The 26,860-nt window shown below is 55.4% G+C and overlaps 9 protein-coding genes across 9 annotated transcripts; 3 read left to right on the plus strand and 6 right to left on the minus strand.

Annotated features, from left to right (window-relative positions):
- The first annotated feature begins 1,167 nt into the window (after positions 1-1,167).
- Positions 1,168-9,048, plus strand: BZA05DRAFT_470413 (acetyl-CoA carboxylase). Its single transcript, XM_051487898.1, has 5 exons — positions 1,168-1,776; positions 1,930-2,100; positions 2,180-2,274; positions 2,346-7,266; positions 7,317-9,048. The coding sequence occupies exons 1-5, from the start codon at positions 1,591-1,593 to the stop codon at positions 8,790-8,792; spliced, it is 6,849 nt and encodes a 2,282-aa protein (XP_051343268.1). The 5' UTR covers positions 1,168-1,590; the 3' UTR covers positions 8,793-9,048.
- Positions 9,049-9,361: 313 nt separating this feature from the next.
- Positions 9,362-13,558, minus strand: BZA05DRAFT_366969 (RecF/RecN/SMC). Its single transcript, XM_051481546.1, has 4 exons — positions 13,258-13,558; positions 9,861-13,171; positions 9,716-9,799; positions 9,362-9,634 (listed from the first exon to the last, which is right to left on the minus strand). Exons 1-4 carry the CDS (start codon positions 13,293-13,295, stop codon positions 9,432-9,434), a joined length of 3,636 nt encoding a protein of 1,211 aa, XP_051343269.1. The 5' UTR covers positions 13,296-13,558; the 3' UTR covers positions 9,362-9,431.
- On the minus strand, positions 13,557-15,135 carry BZA05DRAFT_383860 (uncharacterized protein). The gene is made up of 3 exons (XM_051482258.1): positions 14,410-15,135; positions 14,031-14,317; positions 13,557-13,971 (listed from the first exon to the last, which is right to left on the minus strand). The coding sequence occupies exons 1-3, from the start codon at positions 14,822-14,824 to the stop codon at positions 13,843-13,845; spliced, it is 831 nt and encodes a 276-aa protein (XP_051343270.1). The 5' UTR covers positions 14,825-15,135; the 3' UTR covers positions 13,557-13,842.
- A 546-nt stretch (positions 15,136-15,681) lies between these two features.
- On the minus strand, positions 15,682-16,959 carry BZA05DRAFT_98496 (SNO glutamine amidotransferase family-domain-containing protein). Its single transcript, XM_051488865.1, has 3 exons — positions 16,887-16,959; positions 16,716-16,812; positions 15,682-16,662 (listed from the first exon to the last, which is right to left on the minus strand). Exons 2-3 carry the CDS (start codon positions 16,762-16,764, stop codon positions 15,824-15,826), a joined length of 888 nt encoding a protein of 295 aa, XP_051343271.1. The 5' UTR covers positions 16,765-16,812; positions 16,887-16,959; the 3' UTR covers positions 15,682-15,823.
- Positions 16,960-17,080: 121 nt separating this feature from the next.
- Positions 17,081-17,970, minus strand: BZA05DRAFT_331176 (uncharacterized protein; the record flags this gene model as incomplete). The annotated part of the gene is made up of 2 exons (XM_051480577.1): positions 17,081-17,508; positions 17,565-17,970. 2 exons carry the CDS (start codon positions 17,968-17,970, stop codon positions 17,081-17,083), a joined length of 834 nt encoding a protein of 277 aa, XP_051343272.1.
- Positions 17,971-18,457: 487 nt separating this feature from the next.
- On the minus strand, positions 18,458-19,587 carry BZA05DRAFT_98473 (SYF2 splicing factor-domain-containing protein). Its single transcript, XM_051488864.1, has 2 exons — positions 19,205-19,587; positions 18,458-19,145 (listed from the first exon to the last, which is right to left on the minus strand). The coding sequence occupies exons 1-2, from the start codon at positions 19,379-19,381 to the stop codon at positions 18,489-18,491; spliced, it is 834 nt and encodes a 277-aa protein (XP_051343273.1). The 5' UTR covers positions 19,382-19,587; the 3' UTR covers positions 18,458-18,488.
- On the plus strand, positions 19,555-20,692 carry BZA05DRAFT_383865 (yeats family-domain-containing protein). The gene is made up of 3 exons (XM_051482259.1): positions 19,555-19,812; positions 19,921-20,122; positions 20,185-20,692. Exons 1-3 carry the CDS (start codon positions 19,783-19,785, stop codon positions 20,631-20,633), a joined length of 681 nt encoding a protein of 226 aa, XP_051343274.1. The 5' UTR covers positions 19,555-19,782; the 3' UTR covers positions 20,634-20,692.
- Positions 20,693-20,772: 80 nt separating this feature from the next.
- BZA05DRAFT_330936 (bola protein) lies at positions 20,773-21,180 on the minus strand (the record flags this gene model as incomplete). The annotated part of the gene is made up of 2 exons (XM_051480560.1): positions 20,773-20,937; positions 21,010-21,180. 2 exons carry the CDS (start codon positions 21,178-21,180, stop codon positions 20,773-20,775), a joined length of 336 nt encoding a protein of 111 aa, XP_051343275.1.
- An 888-nt stretch (positions 21,181-22,068) lies between these two features.
- Positions 22,069-25,327, plus strand: BZA05DRAFT_98638 (uncharacterized protein). The gene is made up of 6 exons (XM_051488867.1): positions 22,069-22,809; positions 22,949-23,122; positions 23,203-24,245; positions 24,296-24,904; positions 24,956-25,102; positions 25,155-25,327. Exons 1-6 carry the CDS (start codon positions 22,434-22,436, stop codon positions 25,257-25,259), a joined length of 2,454 nt encoding a protein of 817 aa, XP_051343276.1. The 5' UTR covers positions 22,069-22,433; the 3' UTR covers positions 25,260-25,327.
- Positions 25,328-26,860: the final 1,533 nt, after the last annotated feature.

The raw sequence follows: 26,860 nt of genomic DNA on the forward strand, positions 1-26,860 counted from the left end.
ACTTACCCTTACACCCGAGTACATACTCTGGATCAACTCGCTTGCTCCAGACATCATTTGACAGGCAGGGTGCCCTGACTTTGCGCACCGGAAATCATGTGTTGTGGCGGGCAGGAACTGTGAGCGAAATAGATCGCATAGACGTTGAGATGGCGGAGAGATATGTAGAGATGAGGCATTTGAGCTGGATGGAGGAAAAAGGGCCGGGTGGGTGCGCTTGCTCTGCTTCTTCTTTTTCGGAGCTACAGAAAATCCGCCGAGGGATTGATATCGGAGCAGCGGGAGCAGGGACTGAGTGCTGGGTTAGGGCTGGTTCGTCCCGACGTCACTATTGGCGTTGTTGAGACTCAACAGAATCCGCGGTGCCGGTTACTTTCACTTTGCGATCGATTCCGTGAACTTTCATCGAAATCAACCGTTGAGGGGATGCTCGAGAGGGACTCGGACAGGTGAAGTCTCGACGAGGAGGAGGAGCTTTGGACAGAGGTGCTCCGCGAAGTGTGGACTTGCTCTTGCTGGTCGCACTTCCAAGCCGAATCGAGCCGGAAGAGAGAGCACGGTACTCTACCTATTCTCCGAGGGCAGGTGCATGCTTCTTTGGACGAGAGTAGTTGTTTGCTTTCTGTGCCGCGATCTGTGAGCTGGAACAGCTACCTTGGACATCGTCGTGGTAGGTATCGAGACGAATGGGATTCTGTCGTTGTGGCGGGGTTGGCGACTCAACTCAACCTAACAGTCCCCTGTCGTTGAGCCCCAAACGAATTCCCAACGTCGTTCCTCAAAAATTCTTTCCCGCGTCCGTGACCCACCGCAACCACCACCAAGACTCGCTCTCGCTATTCATCCACCACTCAACCGTCTCCGTGCACGCCCCCATCGTGGTGGACTCCTGTCAATGCCTTCGATGTCTCTCCTCGCGGGCTCTGTGAACATCAATTGCAATTTCGATCGAGAGGAATTGAGCTTTCTGAGCAGCAAGAAAGGTTCCGATGGATGAAAGCTGGCTATAGCTCGTTGGTCTGTGCCCGTTCGCTCTGTTTGCCCAGGTCGTTCTCTGTAGCTTGCTCTCGTCCAAGTGTGCTGGCTGCTCTTAAACTCTGGCTGCTCTTAAACTCGGCGGCGTTGCAGGGTTCATTGCTCCCCCCACTATTAGTAGTACAGGGAACGACCCTTCCCCGCCAACCCACCGAATCTATCTCAACCACCATTCAGCACTCCGCTCTTGTCATCCTTTCCCACCTCCACCACGACTACACCACGACGACCCCCGTCTGGTATACCCACCCGAACACCTTCTTCATCACCCCTCCGGACCCCATCTCCTCCCAATCTCCTCGATCGTTCATCCATCTCCATTCTTCCACCTATTAGTATCTTTGCTGTGCATCAACCACGTCCTCCCCTCTGTGGCCTCCGTTTTCCCGTCTGCTTCCTCGCCTCCACGCTTCCTGTGTCAATCTTCGCCCGCGTTGTGTGCCATTGCAGCTTGTATCCACCTCTAATTCTTCATCATCACCTCAACTCCCTGGCCGTAGCAGCTTCCATCACTTCAACCCCGCAGCAGCGCCAGAGCCGTCCACCCCAGCAGACATGGCGGAAGCATCGACTCCATCTCCGCCGCCGCAGAGTGCAGACTCCCTCGGACGAACCAATTCATACTCGTCCAAATTCACCCTTCCGGACCACTACTACGGTGGAAACAGATTAGATACTGCACCCCCTAGCAAAGTTAAGGACTTCGTGGCAGCAAACGATGGACATACCGTGATCACAAAGGTATGTGTATCCCGTTCTGATTCGTCCTCCTGCCCTCTCCCTCCCCGGAGCTGTAAAATCTCTGTCTCCGGGATCCAAATTCATCACCGGATAGCGATTGGGCCGTGGCGGAGTTCGATGCAGTAGGCTAACCGATTGGTGTCACGACGGCAGGTTCTCATTGCCAACAACGGAATTGCCGCCGTCAAGGAGATCCGAAGTGTACGAAAATGGGCGTACGAGTCGTTCGGAGATGAAAAGGCGATACAATTTACCGTCATGGCGACGCCGGAGGATCTCCAGGCCAATGCCGATTACATTAGAATGGCGGATCAATATGTGGAGGTATGAAACCTGGTTGATTACATTGAGGAAATCATGGCAGGGCCCACGGTTGGATCGGTGCTGACATCTCAACTCACAGGTTCCCGGGGGCACTAATAATAATAACTACGCCAATGTGGAGTTAATAGTAGACGTTGCGGAGCGAATGGGGGTACATGCTGTGTGGGCAGGATGGTGAGAAATCCCCACGGATTGGCGGCGAATTGCGGGGCATCCTTACTGACGGTGATTCTCTCATCCACCAGGGGCCATGCCAGTGAGAACCCTCTACTACCCGAGTCCCTCGCCAAATCGAAGATTGTGTTCATTGGACCTCCCGGGGCGGCAATGCGGTCGCTCGGTGACAAGATTTCGTCCACGATCGTCGCTCAGCACGCCAAAGTCCCTTGTATCCCCTGGAGCGGAACAGGTGTGGACCAGGTGGATGTTGGAGAGGATGGACTCGTCACTGTTTCCGCCGAAGTCTACGCTAAAGGATGCACTCACAATGCGGAGGAGGCGTTGGCAAAAGCGAAGGAGATCGGGTTTCCCGTCATGATTAAGGCATCTGAGGGAGGAGGAGGAAAGGGTATCAGAAAGGTTGACAGCGAGGAGGGATTTGCGGCCCTGTACAGCCAAGTCGCCGGCGAAGTGCCGGGATCCCCCATTTTCATCATGAAGCTGGCGGGTAGCGCTCGTCATCTCGAGGTACAGCTTCTTGCCGACCAGTACGGAAACAACATCTCGCTCTCCGGCCGTGATTGTTCCGTGCAGCGACGACACCAGAAAATCATCGAGGAGGCACCGGTCACTGTTGCCAAGCCCGAAACCTTCCAGGCGATGGAGCGTGCAGCCGTACGACTGGGAAAGCTTGTCGGATACGTGTCTGCCGGTACCGTTGAATACCTCTACTCGCACGTCGATGACAAGTTCTACTTCCTGGAATTGAATCCCCGTCTCCAGGTCGAGCACCCGACGACCGAGATGGTCACCGGAGTCAACCTTCCGGCCGCTCAGCTCCAGATCGCCATGGGTATCCCCCTTCACAGAGTCCGTGACATTCGGTTGTTGTACGGAGTCGACCCCAACACAACGAGCGAGATCGACTTTGATTTCTCCAAGGAAGGTTCCGAGACCACCCAGCGACGACCTTCGGCCAAGGGTCACTGCACTGCGTGCCGTATCACTTCCGAGGATCCCGGCGAGGGTTTCAAGCCTTCGAGTGGAATGATGCACGAGCTCAACTTCCGATCATCCTCGAACGTCTGGGGTTACTTCTCTGTCGGTACCGCTGGTGGTATCCACTCTTTCTCCGATTCGCAGTTCGGTCACATCTTCGCATACGGCGAGAACCGTAGTGCTTCCCGAAAGCACATGGTTGTTGCGCTGAAGGAACTGAGCATCCGTGGTGACTTCAGAACCACCGTCGAGTACCTCATCAAGCTCCTGGAGACCCCGGCTTTCGAGGCCAACACCATCACCACCGGCTGGCTCGATGAGTTGATCTCCAAGAAGCTTACATCCGAGCGGCCAGATCCCATCCTTGCCGTGGTCTGCGGTGCAGTTGCGAAGGCCCATGTCGCCAGCGAGGCTTGCATCACCGAGTACAGGGCATCGCTCGAGAAAGGACAGGTTCCGGCGAAGGATATTCTCAAGAATGTTTTCCCCGTTGATTTCATCTACGATGGTTTGAGGTACAAGTTCACCGCTACGAGGTCCAGCAGCGAATCCTACAACCTGTTTGTCAACGGCTCCAAGTGCACTGTTGGTGTCCGTGCGTTGACCGACGGCGGTCTTCTGGTCCTCTTGGACGGCAAGAGTCACAACGTGTACTGGAAAGAGGAGGTCGGAGCGACCCGGTTGAGCGTGGACAGCAAGACGTGCTTGCTTGAGCAGGAGAACGACCCGACTCAGCTCAGAACTCCTTCTCCGGGAAAGCTCGTCAAGTTCCTCGTGGAGAGCGGCGATCACGTCAAGAAAGGACAGGCGTTTGCGGAGGTGGAAGTCATGAAGATGTACATGCCTCTGGTTACCCAAGAAGACGGTATCGTGCAGTTCATCAAGCAGCCCGGTGCCACCCTGGAGGCCGGAGATATCATTGGTATCCTCGCACTCGACGATCCTAGCCGCGTCAAGCACGCATCGCCGTTCAGTGGCCAGCTCCCCGTTTTCGGACCTCCCCGCGTCGTCGGAAACAAACTGCCTCAGCGATTCGCCCTTCTTGCAGGTGTTCTCGGCAACATCCTCGATGGTTACGATAATCAGTTTGTCATGGGCTCTACCCTCAAGGAGCTGATCGAAGTGCTGCGCGACCCCGAGCTTCCTTACGGCGAGTTCGCTTCGCAATACTCTGCCTTGCACTCCCGTATGCCTCAGAAGCTTGAGCAGACTCTGTCTCAAATTGTCGAACGTTCCAAGGGCAGAAAGAGTGAATTCCCTGCCAAGCAACTCCGGAAAGCTTTGGACAAGTTCTTGGAAGAGCACGTTGTGGCCGGTGATGTGGAGATGATCCGACAGTCGCTCGCACCGCTCACTGTGATCATGGACCAGTACATGGATGGCTTGAAGTCGCACGAGTTCCACATCTTCCTTGGATTCTTGGAGCGATACTGGAGCGTTGAGAAGCTATTCTCCGGCCACAACAAACGCGAGGAGGACGTTATCCTGAAGCTTCGTGATGAGAACAAGGATGATGTTGGAAAGGCTGTCACTGTCGTGCTCTCGCACAGCAGGGTTGGGGCCAAGAACAACTTGATTCTTGCGATCCTCGACGAATACCGTCCCAACAAGCCCAACAACTCCCAGGTCGCAAAGTTCTTCCGTCCGATGCTCAAGAAGCTCACCGAGCTGGAGGCCCGTGCCACTGCCAAGGTTGCGCTGAAGGCCCGTGAGGTTCTCATCCAATGCGCACTGCCTTCGTTGGAGGAGAGAGCCAGTCAGATGGAGCACATCCTTCGGTCGTCTGTTGTGGAGTCTCGATATGGCGAGACTGGTTGGGAGCACAGAACCCCCTCCCTCGATGTCATCCGCGAGGTCATCGACTCCAAGTACACTGTGTTTGATGTCCTGCCAACCTTCTTCGCGCATGCCGATCCCTGGGTTTCTTTGGCTGCTCTGGAAGTGTACATCCGCCGTGCCTACAGGGCCTACCAAATCCACGACATCCAGTACCACGGTACCGATGCCGAACCTCCGTACGTTCTCACATGGGACTTCCAGATGAGGAAGGTTGGTGTTGCCGAGTACGGGGCCGCTCAGCCTTCTACTCCGGCTACGCCCACGTCGGAGCACGGCAATCCTTTCTCGAAGAGAGTCGGATCTATCAGCGACCTTTCTTTCCTGGTTGCCAAGTCCGGCGAGGAGCCTATCCGCAAGGGTGTGATTGTCCCCGTGCTCTTCTTGGATGAGGTCGAGGACTTCTTGACAAAGGCGATCGAGCAGATCCCTCCTCGCATCAAGAGGAGCCGATCTCCCCAGGCTGGGCTTATGGCCAACCTTGAAGGTCGGAGACGGCCACAGCCGTTGCTGACCGGTGCTACCAATGACGACGACGAGACGCTGTCGGCGGTGTGCAACGTCGCCATCCGGGATGTTGAGTCCAAGGATGACAAGGAGGTACTGGACAGAATCCAACCGTTGGTCAACGATGTGAAGGAAGACCTTATTTCCCGCGGTATCCGAAGGATCACTTTCGTCTGCGGTCACAAGGATGGATCGTACCCTGCGTACTTCACTTTCAGGTGGCCCGAATATAAGGAGGAGGAGAGCATTCGTCACATCGAACCGGCGTTGGCTTTCCAGCTCGAGCTGGGCAGACTCCGTAACTTCAACATTAAGCCTGTCTTCACGGAGAATAGAAATATCCATGTCTACGAGGCGATTGGAAAGGAGTCACCCGGCGATAAGCGTTACTTCACCAGGGCAGTTGTTCGTCCTGGCAGATTGCGCGATGAGATCCCAACCGCGGATTACCTCATTTCGGAAACCGACAGATTGGTTAACGATATCCTGGATGCCATGGAGATCATTGGCAACAACAACTCCGATCTCAACCACATCTTCATCAACTTCTCTCCTGTCTTCCCCTTGAGCCCTGAGGAGATCGAGCCCGCCCTTGGTGGTTTCATTGAGCGCTTCGGAAGGCGTCTCTGGAGACTCCGTGTTACCGGTGCTGAGATCCGTATCGTCTGCACTGACCCGGAGAGCGGCCAGTCCTTCCCCATCCGTATGTTGATTCAGAATGTCTCTGGATATGTCATCCAAGTTGAGATGTACGCCGAGCGAAAGGCCGAGAAGGGTCAATGGGTGTTCCACAGCATCGGTTCCAAGCATGGCTCCATGCATCTCCGCTCAACGACCACTCCTTACGCCGCGAAGGAATGGCTGCAGCCCAAGAGGTACAAGGCCCATCTCATGGGAACCCAGTATGTCTACGACTTCCCCGAGTTGTTCAGACAGGCTGTTTTCCAGTCCTGGGGCAAACTTGTACAGAAGTTGCCAAACCTCAAGGAAAAGGTTCCGGATATCTCCGACTGCCTGGACTACAACGAACTCATCATCGACGAGAATGGTGAGCTGGCTGAGGTCAAGCGTGAGCCCGGTACCAACACCCACGGTATGGTTGGATGGATCGTGACGGCAAAGACTCCCGAGTACACTCGTGGAAGGAGGTTCGTCATCATTGCCAACGACATCACCTTCAAGATCGGATCTTTCGGACCTCAGGAGGATAGCTTCTTCAACAAGTGTACCGAATACGCTCGCAAGCTCGGTATTCCTCGGATTTACCTTTCCGCAAACTCCGGTGCGAGGATCGGAATGGCCGAGGAGTTGATTCCCCACTTCTCTGTTGCTTGGAATGATGTAGAGAAGCCCGAGACTGGATTCAAATACCTCTACCTCACCCCCGAGGCCTACCGCCGATTCTGTGACAGGAAGAAGAAGGATGTGATCTGCGAGCGCATCGTTGAGGACGGAGAGGAGCGGTACAAGATTACGACCGTTATCGGTGCTGAGGATGGTTTGGGTGTTGAGTGTTTGAGAGGCTCCGGATTGATTGCCGGTGCTACCAGTCGCGCATACGAGGATATTTTCACCATCACTCTCGTCACCTGTCGATCCGTCGGTATCGGTGCTTACCTGGTGCGCCTGGGACAACGTGCAATCCAGATCGAGGGCCAGCCTATCGTGAGTATTCCAAGCCTTGCATTCCGTGAAACATTCTAACTTACTTGCAGATTCTTACCGGCGCTCCCGCCATCAACAAGCTCTTGGGACGTGAGGTCTACACTTCGAACCTCCAGCTTGGAGGCACGCAGATCATGTACAAGAACGGTGTCTCGCATCTGACCGCTACCGATGATTACGAGGGAGTGCAGAAGATTATCGAGTGGATGTCGTACGTGCCAGAGCGCAAGGGTGCTCCGATCCCCGTTTCGCCATCTGTTGATACTTGGGACCGGGACATCACTTTCGTGCCACCCGGCAAGAACCCATACGACGTTAGATGGCTCATTGCCGGTAAGGAGGATGAGGACGGCTTCCAGTCTGGATTCTTCGATCGAGATTCCTTCCAGGAGACTCTTAGCGGATGGGCAAAGACTGTTGTTGTCGGTCGTGCTCGTCTGCACGGTATCCCCGTCGGTGTCATCGCCGTCGAGACCCGGTCGGTGGAGAACGTCACGCCTGCGGATCCTGCCAACCCTGACTCCACTGAGATGGTTACCCAGGAAGCCGGTCAGGTTTGGTACCCCAACTCGGCCTTCAAGACTGCTCAGGCCATCAACGACTTCAACCACGGTGAACAGCTTCCGTTGTTCATCTTCGCCAACTGGCGTGGATTCTCCGGTGGCCAGCGCGACATGTACAACGAGGTCCTCAAGTACGGTTCTTACATCGTCGATGCCCTGGTCAAGTACGAGCAGCCCATCTTCGTTTACATCCCGCCTTTCGGAGAGCTCCGTGGAGGATCCTGGGTTGTGGTCGACCCCACCATCAACGAGAACATGATGGAGATGTACGCGGACGAGGAGTCCCGTGCCGGTGTTCTGGAGCCCGAGGGTATCGTGGGTATCAAGTTCCGTCGCGAGAAACAGCTGGATACGATGGCACGTCTTGACGCCACCTACGGCGAACTTCGCCGCCGCGCCGCCAGCAAGGACTTGTCTCCTGAGGAACAGGCTGAGATCAAGACCAAAATGACCGACCGCGAGAACCTTCTCCTGCCTGTCTACAGCCAGGTGTCGCTTCAATTCGCTGACCTCCACGACCGTGCTGGCCGCATGCAAGCCAAGGGCGCCATCCGCATGCCTCTGCAATGGCAGCAGGCCCGTCGCTTCTTCTACTGGCGTCTCCGCCGTCGTCTCAACGAGGAGCTCTTCCTCCGCAAGATGGCCGCTGCAGACAAGGTCTCGGTCCGCGCCGAGAACCTCGCACGCCTCAGGAGCCTTGTTGTGTCGGACGAGAACTCGACCATCTTCGATGAGGACGACCGTCTCGTTGCCATGTGGTACGAGGACAACATGAAGGACGTCCTGATCAAGATTGAGGGTCTCAAGCAGGATGGAATTGCTGCGCAGGTGGCCGCGCTCATCTCGGACCATGGAAAGTCTGCGCTCAAGGGTGTGGCTATGGCTTTGGCCGGTATGAGCCCTGAGATCAAGGCTATGGCGCTTAAGGCTCTTGGTGGTGCGTCGGGGGAGAAGGATGCGTAGACGTTTTCTGTGGGGACTTGTAGTTTGAGGGGGAGGGGGTCAAATGGAAATGGATATGGAAAAGGGGAGGGGGGCGTTTTGTTTTGCGTGGATTTTTTCTTCTTATTTTCCTTGCTGTTTGTTCATTTCATTTTCATTTCGAGTTTCATGTGTCATGTGTGGTGGTTGGCTACTTGCTTTCGTTTCGTTTTTTGCTTACCGTATTTACTCTACTCTATTGGTGGGTGCTGAATAAATTCTCATGGTTGGTTTGCGTATAATTGCAGCTTGTGACTGTGTGGTCCATCTGTGTGGCATAGCTCCCCGGGTGGCCAGCCAATTCAGCAAATTCAGCCGGTGGGTTGCGCAAGAGTGACAGTCCATGTCAAATTCATTACTCCTCTCCTCTCTCTCCTCTCTCCAAGGACCCCGTATCCAGAATGAAAGAAAGAGCCCGAAACGAAACAGTGTACATCAAGAATCAAGAGTCAAGAAATCAAGAAACCAAAAGAAAATGAGACGCGCAAGAAAAAATCCATCCAACCATCGATCATAAACCTCCCCCGCCCCCCCCCCCCCCCCCCCCCCCCCCCCCACTCCCCCCCCCGGAAGTACTACCACAACCCCCACCACCAATAGTATCTACCTGTTACCTACCTGCTACACCTTCTGCCCCTCAATAAACTCCAGCGCCTCCTCCTTCGTGACGGCGTCGACCGAGGACTGCTTATTCTTGTGCAGGACTCCGTAGTGCTTATCGGCGATCTGCACCAGCTCTGGCCGGAACGTGGTGCATATGAACTGCCCGTTGTCGCGGCTGCTCAGGTGTTTTACCATCTGCGCTACTGCTGTGCGGTATTGTGCTAGGGGGGGGGGGGTGTTAGTAGGGGGGGTGGGGAGGGGAGGAGGGGGAGGGATAATGGGGGGAGGAGGGAGGGACGTACCGTCGAGGTTGGCGTCGACTTCGTCGAACAGGTAGAATGGCGCGGGGTCGCATTGTTGGATCGCGAAGATGAGGGCGAGGGCACCTTTGTTATCCCGTTAGTTTTGTGATAAAGTATGGTGGATGGAGAAGGAGTGGGGACATACAGAGCGACTTCTGACCACCACTGAGCTGCTGGATTCTCTGCTGCTCGTCGTCCGACGAGTTGAAGCTGACGGAGATTCCAACTCCCGTGTAGTTCTCGACGTTTCCCTTGGGCCTATCGTCGCCGTCGCTGTCCTCGTCGTCGTCCAGTGTCTGGCCCTTATCCGCCTTGCGCTGGATGATGAGGCGGCCGCGGCCCGCGGGAACGAGCTTCTCAAAAATCTCTGCGAAGTCCTTTGATACCTGGCGGAAGGTGCGTTCGATCGCCTCGTCTTTCCGCTGGTCCAAAACCTGGATGAGTTCCTCGATGGAAGCCTGGGATTTGTCGAGCTCCTCGCGGCGCTTCTGGAGGGTGTCGCGCTGCTTGGTGAAGTTGTTGTACTGCTCGAAGGCCTTCTTGTTGACGTGGCTGAACTTTTTGAGTGCATCGTTAACCTTGTGGAGGTGCTTGACAACTCTGTTTGATTCTACGCGCTCGTATTTTTCGAAGGCTTCTTCGGGGAGAACACCAAGGTCGCGGATGTTGCGTGAGCATTCGGCGGCTTTCTCCTGGAGGAGGGCGCGCTTGGCCATGGACTTTTCAATGCGCTTCTTCTGGCGCTCGATGTTGCGCGCTTCGTCTTGCTGCTCGGCCTGTAGCTCCGCCTTCTCCTTCTCCAGGGCGTCGAGTTGTTTCGTAGCCGTGCTGATGTTTTCTTCGGCAGTCCTGAGCTGTTCCTTAATCTTGATCAGCTTAGCCTTAGCCTCCTTCAGCTCGCGTTCAGCAGCCTTGAGATCTCCGCGACGGCGTCCACCATGTCCGGTATCGGTGGCCTCGAGGTTATCCATGCTCTGACCCTTGAGCTGGTCCAGTCTCATCCTCAGATTCTCGCGCAGCTCGACCTCGAGAATCGACTTCCGCGATTCCTTCTCTGCGCGCTCAGCACTGACGACTCCGACTTCCTTTCTGAGTTCCTGGCATCTTTGCGCGAGCTCCTCAAGCTTGGCCTCTTCCTCTGGAGTAAGCGATTTCTTAAACCCGCTACTGATCTCGGCTTGATAGGCCTCCAGCTGCTCGTTCATACTCTTGAGCGACGCCTCGACGTTTTCCCTGCTCTTGATCTTCCGCTCGAGATTATCCTGGAGCTGACCCAGCGACGCAACCATGCCCTGCAGCTTTGAGCGCAACGGCGCGAACGAGTTCTCGACCTGCGCCTGTCGTGCCGTGGCTTTCTGCAGCTCTCCAACCGCATGCGTGATCTCCTGATCTATCCTCTCGATCTCCGCCTTCTTCCCCGCCGCCTTGGCAGACTCGTCGTCGTACAGCCTCTGCCAATGCTTGACCGACTTTACGGCCTCAAGACGGCTCCGCCGGGGATCGTGAAACCCTCCAGTGAGCGCTCCCTTCTTGTCGGCGCGATCACCGGGAAGGGTGATGGCGCTTACTCCGTGGGAACGAGCATACTGCGACGCCACATTGAGGTCGGGACAGATGATGGTCTTGCCGAAAACCTGCTCGAACGCCTTGCTGTACTTGGGGTCGAACTGGAGCTTGGACATCATAGGGATGGCGTCGTTTGCGTTCGGCAGCTTCCCCGCCCGTGGCTTGAGCCGGTTCAGGGGCATGAACGTCAGTCGTCCGGATTTGTCTTTGTTGAGTTGTTCGAGGACCCGCGTCGCGGTCTCGTCGTTGTCGACTACATAGTGGAACAGACTCTGGCCTGCTGTGACCTCGACTGCGGTGTGGTAGCGCTCTTCGATCTTGAGGATGAGCTCGGCGAGGGTTCCGTAGCAGCCGCGGTTGCCGGATCGCGCCAGCTCGTCCTTGATCTTGCGGACGGCCTTGAGCCCGCGAGATGTATTGTTGTCCATCACTGAGGAGAGTGTCCGTTCTGCTCGGTCGAGTTCCGCCTTGTATGTTTTGAGGGTACTATCCAGCTGGGTATCTTCACGCCAGAGACGCTTGCGTGTGTCCATCAGCTCGTCTCGTACGTTCTTTTTCGCAGCGACATCTTCCAGGATCTTGTTGATCTCCTCGTCTCGGCCATCGAGTCTGTGACGAGCATCCTCAATCTCCTCTTCTAAAGAGCTAACGGCTTTCTTCGACTCGGCGATCTCCTTATCCAGGTTCTTGGCGATGACTTTGCTCTTTGAAAGCGCGTTCTGATACTCCTTGATCTCGTCTTTCAACCAATCATCCCGCTCCTTCTTGCTGCGGAAGCGATTATTCCGTCCCTGTTTCGCGTACAGCCGCTGACGAGCCGCATCCGCCTCCGCGAGTTCCTGCTTCAGCTTGCTCTCCTGTTCCTTCTTCTCGTTGTATCCCGGGAGCAGATCCTGCAATTCCGCTTCTCGCTCCGCAATGGCCGCTGTGATCTCCTCGAGCTCCTCCTCGTACCGCTGTCTAGCCTCCTGCAGATGTTCCTGGTCCTCGGAGAGCGCCTTGACATCCAGCTCGATCTGCGCCTGCCGTCGCACATGCTCGCGGCGCTCCTCCTCGTGCTGCGTCTTATCCATCCGGTGCAGCTCCACCTCCTGCTTGATATTATTGATCTGGCCGTCGAGCTCGCGGATCGCCTTCTCGCGCTCCACAAACGCCTCCCTGGAGTCCTCATTGCTCTCCAGCCCCCGGATCTTCCCCTCCTCGATCTGGTCCAGGGCATTCCCGATCTCGACCTGCTCGCGGTGGTAGATGGTGTACTCCAAGCACCGGCGCTCACGATCCTTCTCCTGGTAGCCCCGGAGCTCCTCCTTCTCCTCCTCCAGCTCCCCCAGCCGCTCCTCAATGTACTTCAGCAGCTCGTCGATCTTCGCCCGCTTATTATCCGTATCGTCCATGATCTTGAGACTCTCCGTCCGCCGCTGCTCATAGACCTGCGTCCCCGCGACCTCCTTCAGCAGCAGCAGCCTCTCGGCATCCTTCATATTCGTAAGGGTAGTGACCCTTCCCTGGGGGACGATATAGTAGGGATTACTCCTCGAAAACCCGGCGCTCTCGAGTAAATTCATAACATCGCTCTTACTCGCATTCTTCCTATCGAGGGTGTACTCATCCTTCTTGAGCCCAATAGTGCGTCTTAGTACAACCTCGCTCCCGCCCGTCGGGAAGCGTTCGTCAGAGTTGTCAAAGATGATCTCGACGTAGGCGGATAACACGGCGGAGCCCGACCCCTCGTGCAACAAGGCTTGTCGCTCCTCCCGCCCCATCTGCGTGTATGCGTCTGACAGCACGAACCGGATCGCCGCGAAGAAGTTGGACTTTCCGGACCCGTTGCGCCCGACGATGATGTTGCATTTGGGCGAGAACGGCTCGATCACGGTTTGCTCGTTGTAGCTGGAGGAGGCACGGTTAGATACACGTGTATGCAGAGAGAGGGAGTGGGGCGGGGGAGGCGGGGAGGGGAGGGGAGGGGGAGTCACGATTTGAAGCCTTGGATGATGATCTGTTTGATGTGCATGATGGGTATGTATTGCGGCCGCTGGACTGGTCCCACCGGGTGGGGTGCGTGCGTACGGAGCTCTGGCGCTGGTAATGGCGGTAGACGATTGAGCGGTGGCGGCGGTCGTGCGGTGCGTCGTCGTGGATGTTTGGGTTTTCGTTTTCGGGATGGTGTAAGACGCGTGGAATCGCAACGGGCGCGTCGGGAATGCTAGTCATGCCTTTCATTCGTTCACGGCTCAGGGCAAGGGACTGTGGCGCGGCTGTGGCTAAACATGTGGCGAGACAAAATTCATGACCCGAAACCCGATAAGTAAATTTGATGGTTCAAAATTACCACTGCTACATGACCTCCACAGAGAGATGGAAATAAGAACGGACGGAACCCAATTGTCGCAAACGCCCGCCAAAGTGCACGCATCTATACAGTGAAGTGCCAGCCCAACCCAACCCTACCGAATGAATCCACGCTCCGCCATACGACTCACCAACCGCATGCAACTTTATAACTAACTAGACCCCTCCGACTTCTCCTACGACTTGTCTTCTACTCTCAGTATTGATATTTACTGAGTCTTGCGCACAATGGGCGACCCCATCTTCTGAATCTCCTTCAGCATCGCCTCTCGGGTGGAAGTAGTGACTCGCTCGACATCATCCATTGTCAGGTTATCCGTTTGGATAGGCTCCATGACCTGTCGCACACTGTATCAGCAGCCATCGATCTACCCCTCCACTTCTCGTCGACACATACCTTCACCCTGATAGTACCCGGCTCAAACGTCCTATCCTGCAGATGCAGCACGTGGGAGTAGTTCTGGACGACAACGGGGACGACCGGCACACCGGCCTGGACCGCCAGATGGAATGCGCCCTTCTTAAACGGTAGTAGATCGGGCTTGCCGAAGTACGACCGGGTGCCCTCGGGAAAGATCCAGACGCTCTGCTTGTTCCCCTTGATCTCGTTCACGGCGCTGTCGAACGCCGCGATGGCAGTTTTCCTATTGCCTCGGTCGATGAAGACAGTTCCGCTCAGGGCCACTGTCGCGGGTGCGCATAAGCATCTCTCACATGTCATGTCACGTCTCACAGACCCCGAAACCTCGGAGGAGGAGGAGAAGGAGGAAACCTACTGAACCAGCCGAGGAACGGCACGAACTTCAGGCTCCTCTTCGCGGTGACGGAGCAGTGTTTTGGGAACGCCCTGCCAAGGAACAAGATATCGAGTTCACTCTGGTGATTACTGACGAAGACGGCGGGCCTAGTGTTCAGGTGCTCCTCGCCCTCGACGTCAAACTCAATGCCCATGATCGGACAGCCCAGGTTCTTCATCGCGCGCGCGGTGGTCCACTGGGCGATCGAGACCCGTCCGACGGCACGCAAGGCGAGCGACGCTACGACGCCGTAGGTCGCACATGTGAGAAGCAGCACGTAGCACGTGAGAATGCGCGCGTAGAAGCGGCAGCTCTTGAAGAATCGCCCGAGCAACGAGAGAACCATGATGAGGCCGAGGATGCTCGAGGGGATGGTGGTGAGAAGGCTGTACATAGAGCGCGGGCGGGTGGGGGGGTGGTGGTGTTGGTGTAGATACTACTAGTGGTGGTGGGCGTGGTCGTGATCGTGGTGGGTGGGTGGGTGGCTAAGGAGAAAGATGCAATGCCATGTGAGAACACACGGAAATTTCGTTTGTTCCTGCGGTGGTGGTGGTGGTAGTAGCGGCGATGCTGGTGGAGGGATTCGCTCGTTGGTTTGTTCGGTTTGGACGTCGCTCGTGGCCGCAAGGGTTGGACGCGGACCGGAAAAGAAAAAGTCTTGAAAGCGAAACGACGGCGGATTTTATCCAGGGCAAGCTGCTGGTGTCACCGGACTACTCCTATGGCGTGGGCGAGGGTGGTGATGTTTGTTGGCACGTGGAACGTGTGCGTTCGGTTCTGCATGCCGACCGAGCTTTTCCGGCGTAGATGTCGTACTGTGCTGAAATCACGGTTCATCACTCAGGGCGACAATCCTTACCCTGGTATATGGTACAGCGTAAGTTCATGTCGCTGTATGCGACAAATTGATTCTCTCTCCCTCCCTTTCGTGGGTTCATCTCTCATCATAGTCCAACAAGGCCGTATGTGACAACATACATATCTCTCTCCCACAGGTTCATCTCCACAAACAGTTCCATAAACGCTAACTTGCCTTCGACGATAATGAACACCTTGCTCTTCGACGGCTGCGTGCTTCCTGCAAGACGGGAGGGAAGATGCCGAGAGTAGAAATTGATCAAGTGCGATCGCAGCTATCACATGCCGCCGCACGAAGTTGGGTTGATGCTGGTCTGCCGGGAAAACTCCGAGAGCGACGAAAGTCGACAGAGGCGTTGTGCCTTGGTCAGGCGGCTGAATGAAGCTGCACATGACGGCTGGATCCGTGTTTGTGATGAGTGACAGTGAACAGGCAGACCTCTATTTTGCAAATCTATACCCTCTACCGGTACTCTAGAGTGATCATGATCCAGATCAAGACTAACCCCAAAACCAACCTAGCTTGTAGGTACCTTTAGACCTCGCCTCCAAGCTTCTCCCGCTTCACCAGGTCCTCAACGACCCTCTCAAGCCACCACCGATGCATTCTCGCATCAGCCCTCAGCTCGGGATGGAAACTGGTACCGACCACATTCCCCTGCCTAACGGCGACAACCCTGGCATCGCCACTACTCCTCTCCCTCTCCCTCTCATGATCCACGCCGCTCTTCAGCCCTACCGCATCCTCCTCACTGAACGGCCTATCCATCTGATCCAGGCCCTCCTTTGGCAGGGTACCCCTCCTCAACTCCGCGAGGATCTGCACGACCCCATCCTGCGTAAACTCCCTCTCGATATCCCCCCTGGGCTGCAAACTCGGGGCATGGACCTGTTCCTCACCCTGTTTCGGCGTATGCGGCAGGACGGCCTCGACGACGGGGGCACGGATGAACACGCCCATGAACGGGGGCTCGTCCGGGCCCAAAAACTCCAGCCTAAGCGGCTCGGTAAAGCTCTCCACCTGCCTCCCAAAGTGGTTTCTATTGACGCGCACGTCGAGTCCTCCAATGAGCTCCTGGCCGCCGGCCTTAGTGCGGTTCGCAGACTCCGACAGTAGGATCATGCCCGCGCAGGTGCCCCACGTTGGCCGCCGCGAGACTTTGACGAACTCCCGGAGTGGCGAGAGCAGCCCGCTGCGCTCCGCGATCAAGGCCATCGTTGTCGACTCGCCGCCGGGGATGATGAGGGCGCTGCAGGAAGCGAGCTGCAAGGGCGTCTTGACCAGGAGGAAGCTGAATGTGTACGGACTGTTGGGGAGCCCAGACGAGGCTTTGCGGAGCAGCTGGACGTGCTCGTCGAATGCGCCCTGCAGCGCTGCGGCGTGTGAGTCATGGTAGTTGGACAAGTGCTGTGATCAGAGGACGTACCGAGGACGCCTACGACTGCCGTCTTCTTCTGCGGTGTTGTTCCGTTCATGGCGATCTATTTTGCGGGAGTGTTGGAAGCAAGTGGGACCCAAAGAAACTGTGGACGTTAATATACTAGTGATCCGTGGCGGGGATGGAGGGGCAATTGTTTTTCCGGAGATAGCCGCATACATAAATTCAAGACTCTTGGCGACAGCTATGGTGAATTGCACAACCGACGTCATGCATTCCGTTAGCCAGCATGATTACCACGGAACGACGATGATCATCTCGGAGAAGCGAGCAAAGTGGATTTGCATATACAAACTTCCAGAACACTTCGAAGCAAAAAAAAATACACAGTTCTGGCGGGTGGGATGATGGGATCACAGCATTCCCTCCCTCCAGACCCTCTGCGCAAGCGTCTGAATAGCATCCACATCCACGGGTCCACTGACACTCTCATCCTCGAGCGCCTTGACCGCCGCGCCCGCCACATCATCCACGGCGAGCGGCTTATACCCCGCGGCGCCCAGGCCCGGCAACTTCCTCCCAAACAATCCATTGACCGCACTCACGACGCCGAGGATGCCCGCAAGCGGAACCGTGATCGCGCGTGACGAATCGTAGAGAAACGACGGCCTTAGGAAGATGGTGCGCATGTTATCCTTCGCGCCGATCCGCTCAATGATCGACTCTGCCTCCCGCTTCGTCGTTATGTACCGCGCCGGCAGTGTAGCGAACGAGTCGATGGCCGAGACGTACAGGAACGATTTCGCTTTCGCCTTGACGGCTTCTTCGGCCAGAGTCACCGCTGCACACACACACACCCTGTCAATGCCATCCCCGCCGCAGCTGCAGAGCACAAACCCGTGTCCCTATTCATAGTCTCATAGCTCAACGCGGCATGTCCGGCGCGCACCGTATTCTCCGGCCCGCCGCGGGTAGAATCGAACGCCTTCTTGAGCCCGGCCACCAGCGGCTCCTTCCCCGTCAGCACGCCCTTGTAGTCCGCCTCCAGCAGGATCCCCATCGAGTGCACGACCGCGTCCACGTCCTTCAAAGCCGCCTGGTACGTCCCCGGGTTCATAACGTCGCCCTTGGTCCAGTTCACGTTTTTGGCCCACGAGGGAGGTGTGGCCTTGTCCCAGGCGGGCTCGCCGGAGCGCGAGAGCGAGGTTACGCGCCAGTTGCGTGAGGAGGCGAGTTTGCAGATCCGGCTTCCAAGGAAGCCGGAGCCGCCGCAGACGAGGAGCGTGCGTGGTGGTGTGGGCATTGTGTGGGTGTGTGGGTGCGAGGTGTGGGGTGTTGAGAGCGCGAGGGAGGATTGGCGGGTGTGGGGTTTTGTAGTGCTAGCGACTGTGATCAACTGCGATGCAGGCGGAGTTTGAGTGGGGTGATATCATCGATCACCAGCGGTCATCGGCTTGGCAGGGTCCCCGATGTGTTGCAGTAGGAGCATGTACCTCATGGTAGGTGTCGTACATAGCACGAGGTAAGACATGCACAGCGGTTGAACTTCAGCCCGGCGGAACTAAGTAGAAGTGTATGTACTCCAATCGATGATTCAGTCCTATCCACAGAACCTGCAGTATTCAAGGCAGGCCGTCTCGAGCGAAGTTACAAACAAGCGAAAGAAACCACAGATCCCAACCATTACGCCTTCAGGAAAGTCCAATGCCAGTCGCCACGATCGATGTGTGCGGGTACGGCAAAGGCAAGCCCAGAAATAGAACATCAAATCAAAAAGCAAGACAATGAGCAAACAAAACCCGTTGTCGTCGTCGACACCCTCTAGATCATGGTGCCCCTCTCGAACGAATCTCTGATCTCCTTGGTGTACTTGCCGTACGCCCTCGCCAGCTTCTGGTTGAACGCCTTGTTCTTGTCGTTGATGTATGTGACGTCTTCGTCCTCTCCACCGCGCTTCCGACTCATCCTGGCGTCCTCGGCCTTCTTAAGATCCGACACCAACCGGTCCACGGCCTCCTTCTTCGGCCTGTTATCGACGAAGCCCAGACTGTCGGCGTCCGCATAGAATGTGCCATCACGATCGACAACCACCAACTCGCCATCCTCCGTCTCCACCACGGTCCCATCCTTCATCAACTTCGCCTTCTCGGCGCCATATCCGTCCAGGTCCGGCTTCAGCTCCCTCATCTGCTTCTTGTACATCTTCCTGGCCGTCTGGGTATAGTCCTGGAAAGCGACATCCTCGACATGGCGCTTCTTCTTCTCCATGCGCCGATCCCAGCGTTCCGACTCCTCGACAGTCCAGTCCCATGCCCGCTTGCGTTCAAAGTCCTCGCCCTGCTCCGCCGTCTCCACCTTCGCCAGCTTAAACTCCGCCTCGGCCTTTTTACGCTGCAGCTTCGATGTAGTGGACGGGTCGACCGCCTGGCGGCGCCGCTCGGCATACACTTCTTTCAGGTTTGTGGCGGACGATTTTTTCTATCGGTTTTTTGTCAGTCGAGAGTGCACCGGACGGAAGGGAGGGTGGGCGTGCTTACGGCTCGGCTTTGAAGCGCTTTCCAGCGGTCCATTCGCGCTTTGGCGGCATCGGTGCCGGTGCTGGCGCTGCTGCTGGACGGGATGGGCTCGGGGGTGTTGGAGGTGGAGGTGGCGCGTGTCGCGGGCGCTGATGAGGCCTCGGGCGCAGGCGAGGTTGAGGTCTCGCTGGGTGGCATGGTCGTGATTATGGGCTATGTGGTCTAATAAGATGGATAGGAACGGCGGCAGCGGTGGTAGAATGGGGGTGTTGGTGGTGTTGGTGGTGTTGGTGATGGTTGTGAGTTTGTGTAGTAGTCGTGTCGGTCGGTGATGGTAAGCGAAACAGCTTGGAAGGAGTTGCCAACATTCCTGGAAAACGCGTGCACGTGATTAAGCGAGCGCAACTCGACTTGAGTGATGGTTCTACATACAATTTTCCGCCTGACACACTCATTCACCGTGACTCCACCAACTCACGTCGCGACACCCACCTGCATACCTACCTCATACTTGGATTAGCTCAAGAAACACACTCTCACTCCGACTTGCCCTTCCTCTGTCCATCACTCGTCCCCGCCGCCACCACCAGAACTTTAACATGCCACCTTCAAACACTAAGCGCGTCAAGGTACCAACCACACGATCCAACCAACACGTCCGGGTTCGCATTTCTTTTGTCTATTCAAACAATCATAAGTTCTCACTTTTTACCATCGACTGGTGCGGCGAGTTCTAGGGAATCAGTATCTACCGTCCGATCGTCTACGGCAACATCGCGATCCCGATCGATCCCAATGACCGCCCGCGCGGCATGCCGGTGGACCACACCCACCAGTGGACCATCTGCGTCAAGGGCGTCGACGGCGCCGACATCACGCACTTCATCAAGAAGGTCCAGTTCCGGCTTCACGCCGATACCTATCCGAATGCGTTACGCTGTATGTCGCCCCCGCTCGCTGCCCGGCCGCGATCGATGGTACGTACTGACGGTGTGGGATAGCGTTCGAGCAGCCCCCCTTCGAGGTCTCCGAGAGCGGCTGGGGTGAATTCGAAATCCAGATCAAGCTCTTCTTTCACCCCGAGAGCAACGAGAAGCCGTTGACGCTGTTCCACTATCTCAAGCTCCACCCGTACATCGGCGATCCCGAGGAGCTCGAGCTCGCGCGCCAGCAGCGCAGGCCCGTCATGAGCTATCTCTACGACGAGCTGGTCTTCAACGAACCGACTGAGGCGATGTTTGAAATCCTTACTACTAAGGGCACCGTTAAGCTCCCGTCGAAGAATAAGGCGAAGGGACGCGGGGAGTTCGTGGCTGAGACGGAACAGGTCGAGTTGGATCGGCTGAGCGAGGGATTGAGGACTGTGCAGAAACATATCGAGGAGGCGAAGAACAAGCTTGCTGCGAAAGAGGAGGAGATCAAGGAGATGAAGAAGTTGCTGGACAAATGATTGCGATTGTGATTTATTGGGGGCGTTTGGCGCATTGGTATTGGGATTTGTTTCAAGGCATCTTTGTTTACTATACCGATAATATCTATACTCCGACTGATATCTTACAACCCCAGCCCCCTCCCCACCGAACAAGAGCTCACTCAATCTTGGTCTTCAGCTGCACTCCATGCCACCCCTTGATCTCCTCCGCGAGCACTTCATTAACCATTCTGTGCTGCTTCATCATGTTCAATCCCTTGAACCGCTGCGACGCGATCTCAATCGCATACATCGATCCGCATCCGCCCGAGACATCATGTACCTGCCCACCATCAGCCCAGCCCAGCGCAGTCCAGCGCAGTCGCCCCTCCGCAAGCCAAAGCACATAACATACCTCCAGCCTCGACGGCTCCAACGCCTCGGTGAGTTTCTTGAAGACGTGTAGCTCGCGCTCGTCGAGCTCCGCCGGGGGCTGCAGTTGCGGGTACGAGGCGAAAACGGTGCGGCTGAGGGTTCGGACTTGCTGCGCCCGCGGGAACAATAGGCGGAGGCGGGTGGACAGCATCGTGGGGTATTTTTTTGGTTTTGGTTTTTGGTTTGGGGTGAGGAATGAACCGAACCGCACGGGGATTGCCGAGATGCAGGCTTGTGATGCAGTTACGGCGGGGTTGTGTACACTGTGTGTGTGTGATGCTCTGGGCGTAAGGCTTGGCGTCACGGGGATGAATGCGCGGGTGTGAGATCTCAGATGGAGGCGATCGAAGAGATTTGTCGGGACTCTTCACTCAAAAGTCCCTTGTATCATGTGAACCCTAGTGTTTGGTCCTTTGCTGTTGCGAATCCGGCCCGACGTCGCAACTTGGCGTAAGATCAGTCTTCCCGGAACCTCGAGTGATCTGGATTGATTGTCGCGATGACGGCGGGAGAGGGCAGGGAGCTCCTTTACGGAATAGTTGGCGGACACTTCCGATTCTTTTCGCTATCTACTCGTGTGCTGCTCTACTCTTTGTTCACGGATTTCCCGACATCTCTGATGTGGCCTTTGTTCCTCCACATTTGGTTGCCCTCGCAACGGAGCGGCGGTTAGGTTTAGTAAGGATGGCGGTTAGGGGGAAAGGGCGAAGACAGAGGGAAACAGGCACCAAAACAACTGAGCATATCGTTATCTAATTGAAAGTTGAAGAGGGAAAGGCAGCGAAGAAGAGAGCAAAAGAGACGGTAATACTCGCCCGAAACATCATCACCACTGTACACTCGGATCAATAATATTAGGGCTATCACGGTCGTTCGTCACTCGGGATCTTTTCTGTTTCTGAGAACTGTGCTGCTGTGGTTCTTCACCTTCTCGCCGCCACCACCTCCACCACCGCTACACATCACAACCACACAACCACACACATCACCTTCACTACTACCTCCACCACAACTTCCTCCACCACTTCCTCCCACCTTTCCAACCTCCTCCTCCGCGACCGCGAACCTCTCACCTCCGCCATACCATCTGCTGAGTATTCTTTTCCAGCTTCGCAACTTCAAACAACCACATCCACCGCCCTCCGACAACCCCGACCGAACTCAACGCTGGATCTATTCTCTAACCTTCTGTCTCCCCTGCGCTCCGCACGACCACACTCCCTTGCCAGCAACCCGCCTCTCCCTTCGAATCTCGGCGCGCCCCATGGTCTTCATCGCTTTAGTCGACTAAGGAACTCGCTTCGTCAAGCTTCGAAGAATCGCGAATCAAAACAACACCCTTGCCCGTCACCTGCGCAGAGCCGCACCACCACTGCGTCCTCCACCAACACCACCACCGCAGAAATGCCCGCCCCTACAGCATCGTCGGCCTCGACGCCGCCAGTATCGTCATCGTCACACGCTTCGACCGTGCTTCAGCTGCGAGGGTTGATATGGCACTCGTTGGACAATGGCATGTTGGATACTGCGCTCTTCACCGCCGAGCGATTACACGCGTTGGATCCAAAAAGCGCCGACTCGGCACACTTGCTCGCGCTGTGTTTGTTTCGGGACGCTCAGTGCCGGAAGGCTGAGGCGTTGACGGAGAAGTGGTTGAAACATGTTGGGTGTGCGTACATATATGCGCAGTGTTGTTTGAAGTTGGGCGGCGGAAGAGAGGCTCAAGGGGTTATCGCGCTCGAGGCTTGCAAGCGGTTATGGATTTCGTCTACTGGATGGAGTGAGTGCTCGCTCCTTTATTTTTTGGCGGGGCTTTTGAGTGCCGAGATTCACCGGTGCTCTTTTCTGCCCCGCACCAATCTTCCCTTTACGTCCCACGTTTCCAGACTGACATATTGCCCATGGCACGCCTTGCTTAGACCACCATACGGATACGAACAGGAAATCCCTGCCGGATGCTGCCGCGATACATTGCTTGATGGGGAAGCTATGGCAGGCCCAGAGCGATAATAAGAGGGCCATAGATTCATACGTTGCTGCCGTGAAGGCGAATCCCTTTCTTTGGGAGGCTTTTACCGGTCTCTGTAATACAGGTAAGAAGGACCTGTGCTGGCGGTGGATCTGTGCTACGGCGACCTCTCCTCGGTCCAGTTTGGCTGACGACTACAACTAGGTGTGAACCTCCGGGTGAACAACATCTTCAAGCAATCCTCAGAGATGATTGAATTTTGCAAAATCATACCTGCCCCAACGAATCCGATGGTTCCGGAAGAACTACCACCGCGAACCCGAAACATCGAGAACTACCAGAGCGATCCATTCGTATCCACAACCCACAACCGGGATCGCTCCGACCTTTCATACAACAACCACCCTTCGTTTTTCAACAGACTGAACGAGGGCACCGGCAGCTCCAGTCACCTCGAAACACCAACCGCCCAGCCCTCTAGTGCTGGCCCCCACGACCTCCTCGGAATGAGCAACAATCTCCACGACAAGCCACCACCACCGCCACTACGAAAGACCCGTGCAGCTGCTGAACTTGGTGCCCGCAAACTTACAAGTCGAGCCGGCCGAGATGTCAACGAATCGAAGCGAGTAACTACTGAGCCAACAGCACCGGCGGCACCAGCTAGGAGAAGCACCAGGTTGAATACGCTCAAGTTCAGCAGTAGCAAGTCAAGCACAGGCGAGCGCGAGACGAGATTGACAACCAAAGATCGCGAGCGCGAACAGAAGAAACGAGCGGTCAGTGCCCGTCTTCGATCGAACCTCGCCAGCAGTGCTGCACTCGGGGGAGGCAAGGAGAAGGGTGGCTCGGAGGATGTAAATGTTCGTGGCAACCCGCAAGCAGCCGACGGCGCTCTGCCTGTGACTGCCGCCGATAACAGCTCGGGCAAAAAGCGCAAAGCCCGCGGTGAACCATCGCTGACCCGATTGTATAAAAAACAGATGTCGGAAGCCCCGTCAAAAATATTCCAGGTGCCTCAGCCTCCCCAGCCTCCAGCCACCACAAAGGATAAGTATAAGGAGGAGGCCCAGTTATATCTCCTAGACATGTACCGCAAGCTTGGGACCGGTTATTTCAATCTGAACCGGTACCACTGTCCTGAGGCACTTGCGGCGCTAGGATCGTTATCGGTTAGCCAGCGGGAAACTCCACGGATACAGTGTCTTATGGGTAAGGCGTATTACGAAATGGCGCAATATAACGAGGTATGTCGGTCGGAAGTCATCGCGGGAACAGGCACTGACGAGTTTTGTAGGCGGAGACGGTTTTCACCAAGATCCGGAGGATGGATGCAGTCCGAACAGAGGACATGGAGGTGTTCTCAACAATCCTGTGGCATCAAAGGAAGGACGTCGACCTAGCTCACTTAGCAAAAGAGCTTATGGAGCTTGATCAGAATTCGCCGGAGGCTTGGTGTGCCATGGGCAATTCATTCTCCCTCCAGCGGGATCATGACAACGCACTCAGGTGTTTCAAGAGGGCAACACAGCTCAACCCCAAGCTAGCATACGCATACACGCTGCAAGGCCATGAGCACGTCAGCAACGAGGAGTATGAGAAGGCTCTCAACAGCTACCGCTTGGCCGTCGCAGCCGACAACAGACATTACAATGCTTGGTACGGCCTCGGAAAGGTTTACGAGAAGCTGGGCAAGTACGAGAATGCCGAAAAACATTTCCGCTCGGCGTCGAAGATCAACCCTACCAATGCTGTTCTCGTATGCTGTGTGGGCATGGTTTTGGAAAAGATGAAGGACTTTGAAGGAGCTCTGATGCAGTACAATGCCGCTGTCAAGATGTCCCCCGGAAGTGCGTTGTCTCGGTTCAAGAAGGCGCGGACTCTCATGAGCATGCAGAATTACCAGGTATGCACCGAGTGTGAATGATAAGGCGAATGTGAGATTGATAATCCATAGGCTGCGTTGGAGGAACTTATGATTCTGAAGGATCTGGCTCCCGATGAAGCGAACGTGCACTTTACTCTGGGTAGACTCTTCAAGAGCCTGCATAACAAAACGATGGCGATCAAACATCTGACCATCGCACTGAATCTCGATCCGAAGGTACCTCATCTTCCGTACCGCTGCAAGAGCACAGCTAACCACAAATATCCAGGCGGGACATCTCATCAAAGAGGTTATAGAGAACCTCGATGAAGAAGAAGACAGCTTTTCGGTGGAAGACTCCGAAGTGTACAGACTCTTGGATGGCGACACTTAACATCCGCCACTAAAAAAAAAGCTCCTGATGATCACCCCGCAGTAACGATATCCCATGAACACCCGCACTACCACAACACACCAGCTTACGGTTCTTTTTTACTTTCTCTTTTGGCGTTCTCAAAGGTGTTTTCCTTTAACACGCTTCATTGTGCTTTCCCGGGGATTTTCCTAGAGTACGGAGTTGTGCTTTTTTCTTTTTCTTTGTTACTTCTTTTTTAGTCATTGTGTTTGTTACCATATCCGGGGGGGAGGGGGGGCAATGGGAGAGTGTGTGTGTCTGTGTGTGGCTTGCATTGATAATGGCTCTCATGGTTTTTTTTTTGGGAAAAAAAGGCATCAATCAGTGTATTCGTACGTCTTTTTTTTTTTGGCTTTCTTCCTCCCTCTTCGTGATCCCAACACTCCTGCTTTCGATTGTTTGATGTCTGCAGTAAGGTAGCAGCTGCAGGGTTGGATTGGGATGGGAGGTAGGCGGAGTTTTGTCCCTTGCGCTTATTTTTTGATAGTACCTATACTTCTTAGGGGATTTTGCATATGTTTATTCCCAGCAGCTGCCTGCCCTGGTGGGGGATGAGGGGTGGGTGTGGGGGGTGGGATTGTTGGCTGACTGACTGCGGCTTTGCGCTCTGGGAAACCGATATGGTGCGAGTGGGGGGTGCGGGTGGGGGTGGTTTTTCGGGAATGTGTATAAATGAACTGGAAGATCATTATTTCCAACCCGGACAGTAATTTATTTTGAACAATTTTTGAGACATTTGACAAGACGGTCTTGCAAGTTGTAGTGGTCACTGCTCACTGGGGTGTGGCTGGAATACGACAGAGTACTCTACTCGTAGAGACCGGTCATGTGAGAACTTGGAAGTTGGAAGGCGTTTTGTTCACAGTCTGGGTTTCCGGTCGCTCTTTCCTAGGTATATACCGAACCCGATGCTCCCCGTGCCGTACTGTACTGCCGCCACTATAAACACAATCATGTTACGCCACGCCTGGAAACACTCGGGATTTCGGGCCGGTCTTGGCCCCCCTCGGCTTCTTGTCTACATACGAACTTCTTCTCCGCCCTCTTTACCTCCAGAGGAGCTCACTGTGGTTAGGAGTCGAGGAGGGAGTTTCGGGGAGAAAGATATGGCGAGTGATAATCCTGATGTCGCAGAGGAACCGGAGGAGGACGAACAGCTGCGCTAGGAATGAGCCGGGTTTAGCGAAAAGGATCAAGGGCAGGAGGGAGACCACGGTATCTATGGATGGTGAGCAGATCACTGGTTCATCACTCTTTCGGGAGTATGGAGTACCTACCTGTCGTAGGTACTATTCTATCGAATCGCAGCTCATGAAACATGGGATGTCACTCGAAGATCGACATCTATGTAATTGAGTGCTGCGCCCTGCGTGATCAATCCTTTGCCATAGTCTAGATAGGCTGCATGCGAAATAAACTGAAGATCTCTCTCTGCGTGGTCAATTATCCTTGTTATGTAGTAGTTGCATGGTGCAGGGCGTGTGGTTGATGGGGTTTTTTGGCGAGATTATCTGTTGATGAAAGCTAGCCGCAAGACGTAACGACTCGGGTATCGCTAGTAGTGGAGTGGGTATCAACCA

This window comes from Tricharina praecox (assembly GCF_024521635.1).
Source record: "Tricharina praecox strain CBS 144465 chromosome Unknown BZA05scaffold_2, whole genome shotgun sequence".
NCBI lineage: Eukaryota > Fungi > Ascomycota > Pezizomycetes > Pezizales > Pyronemataceae > Tricharina > Tricharina praecox.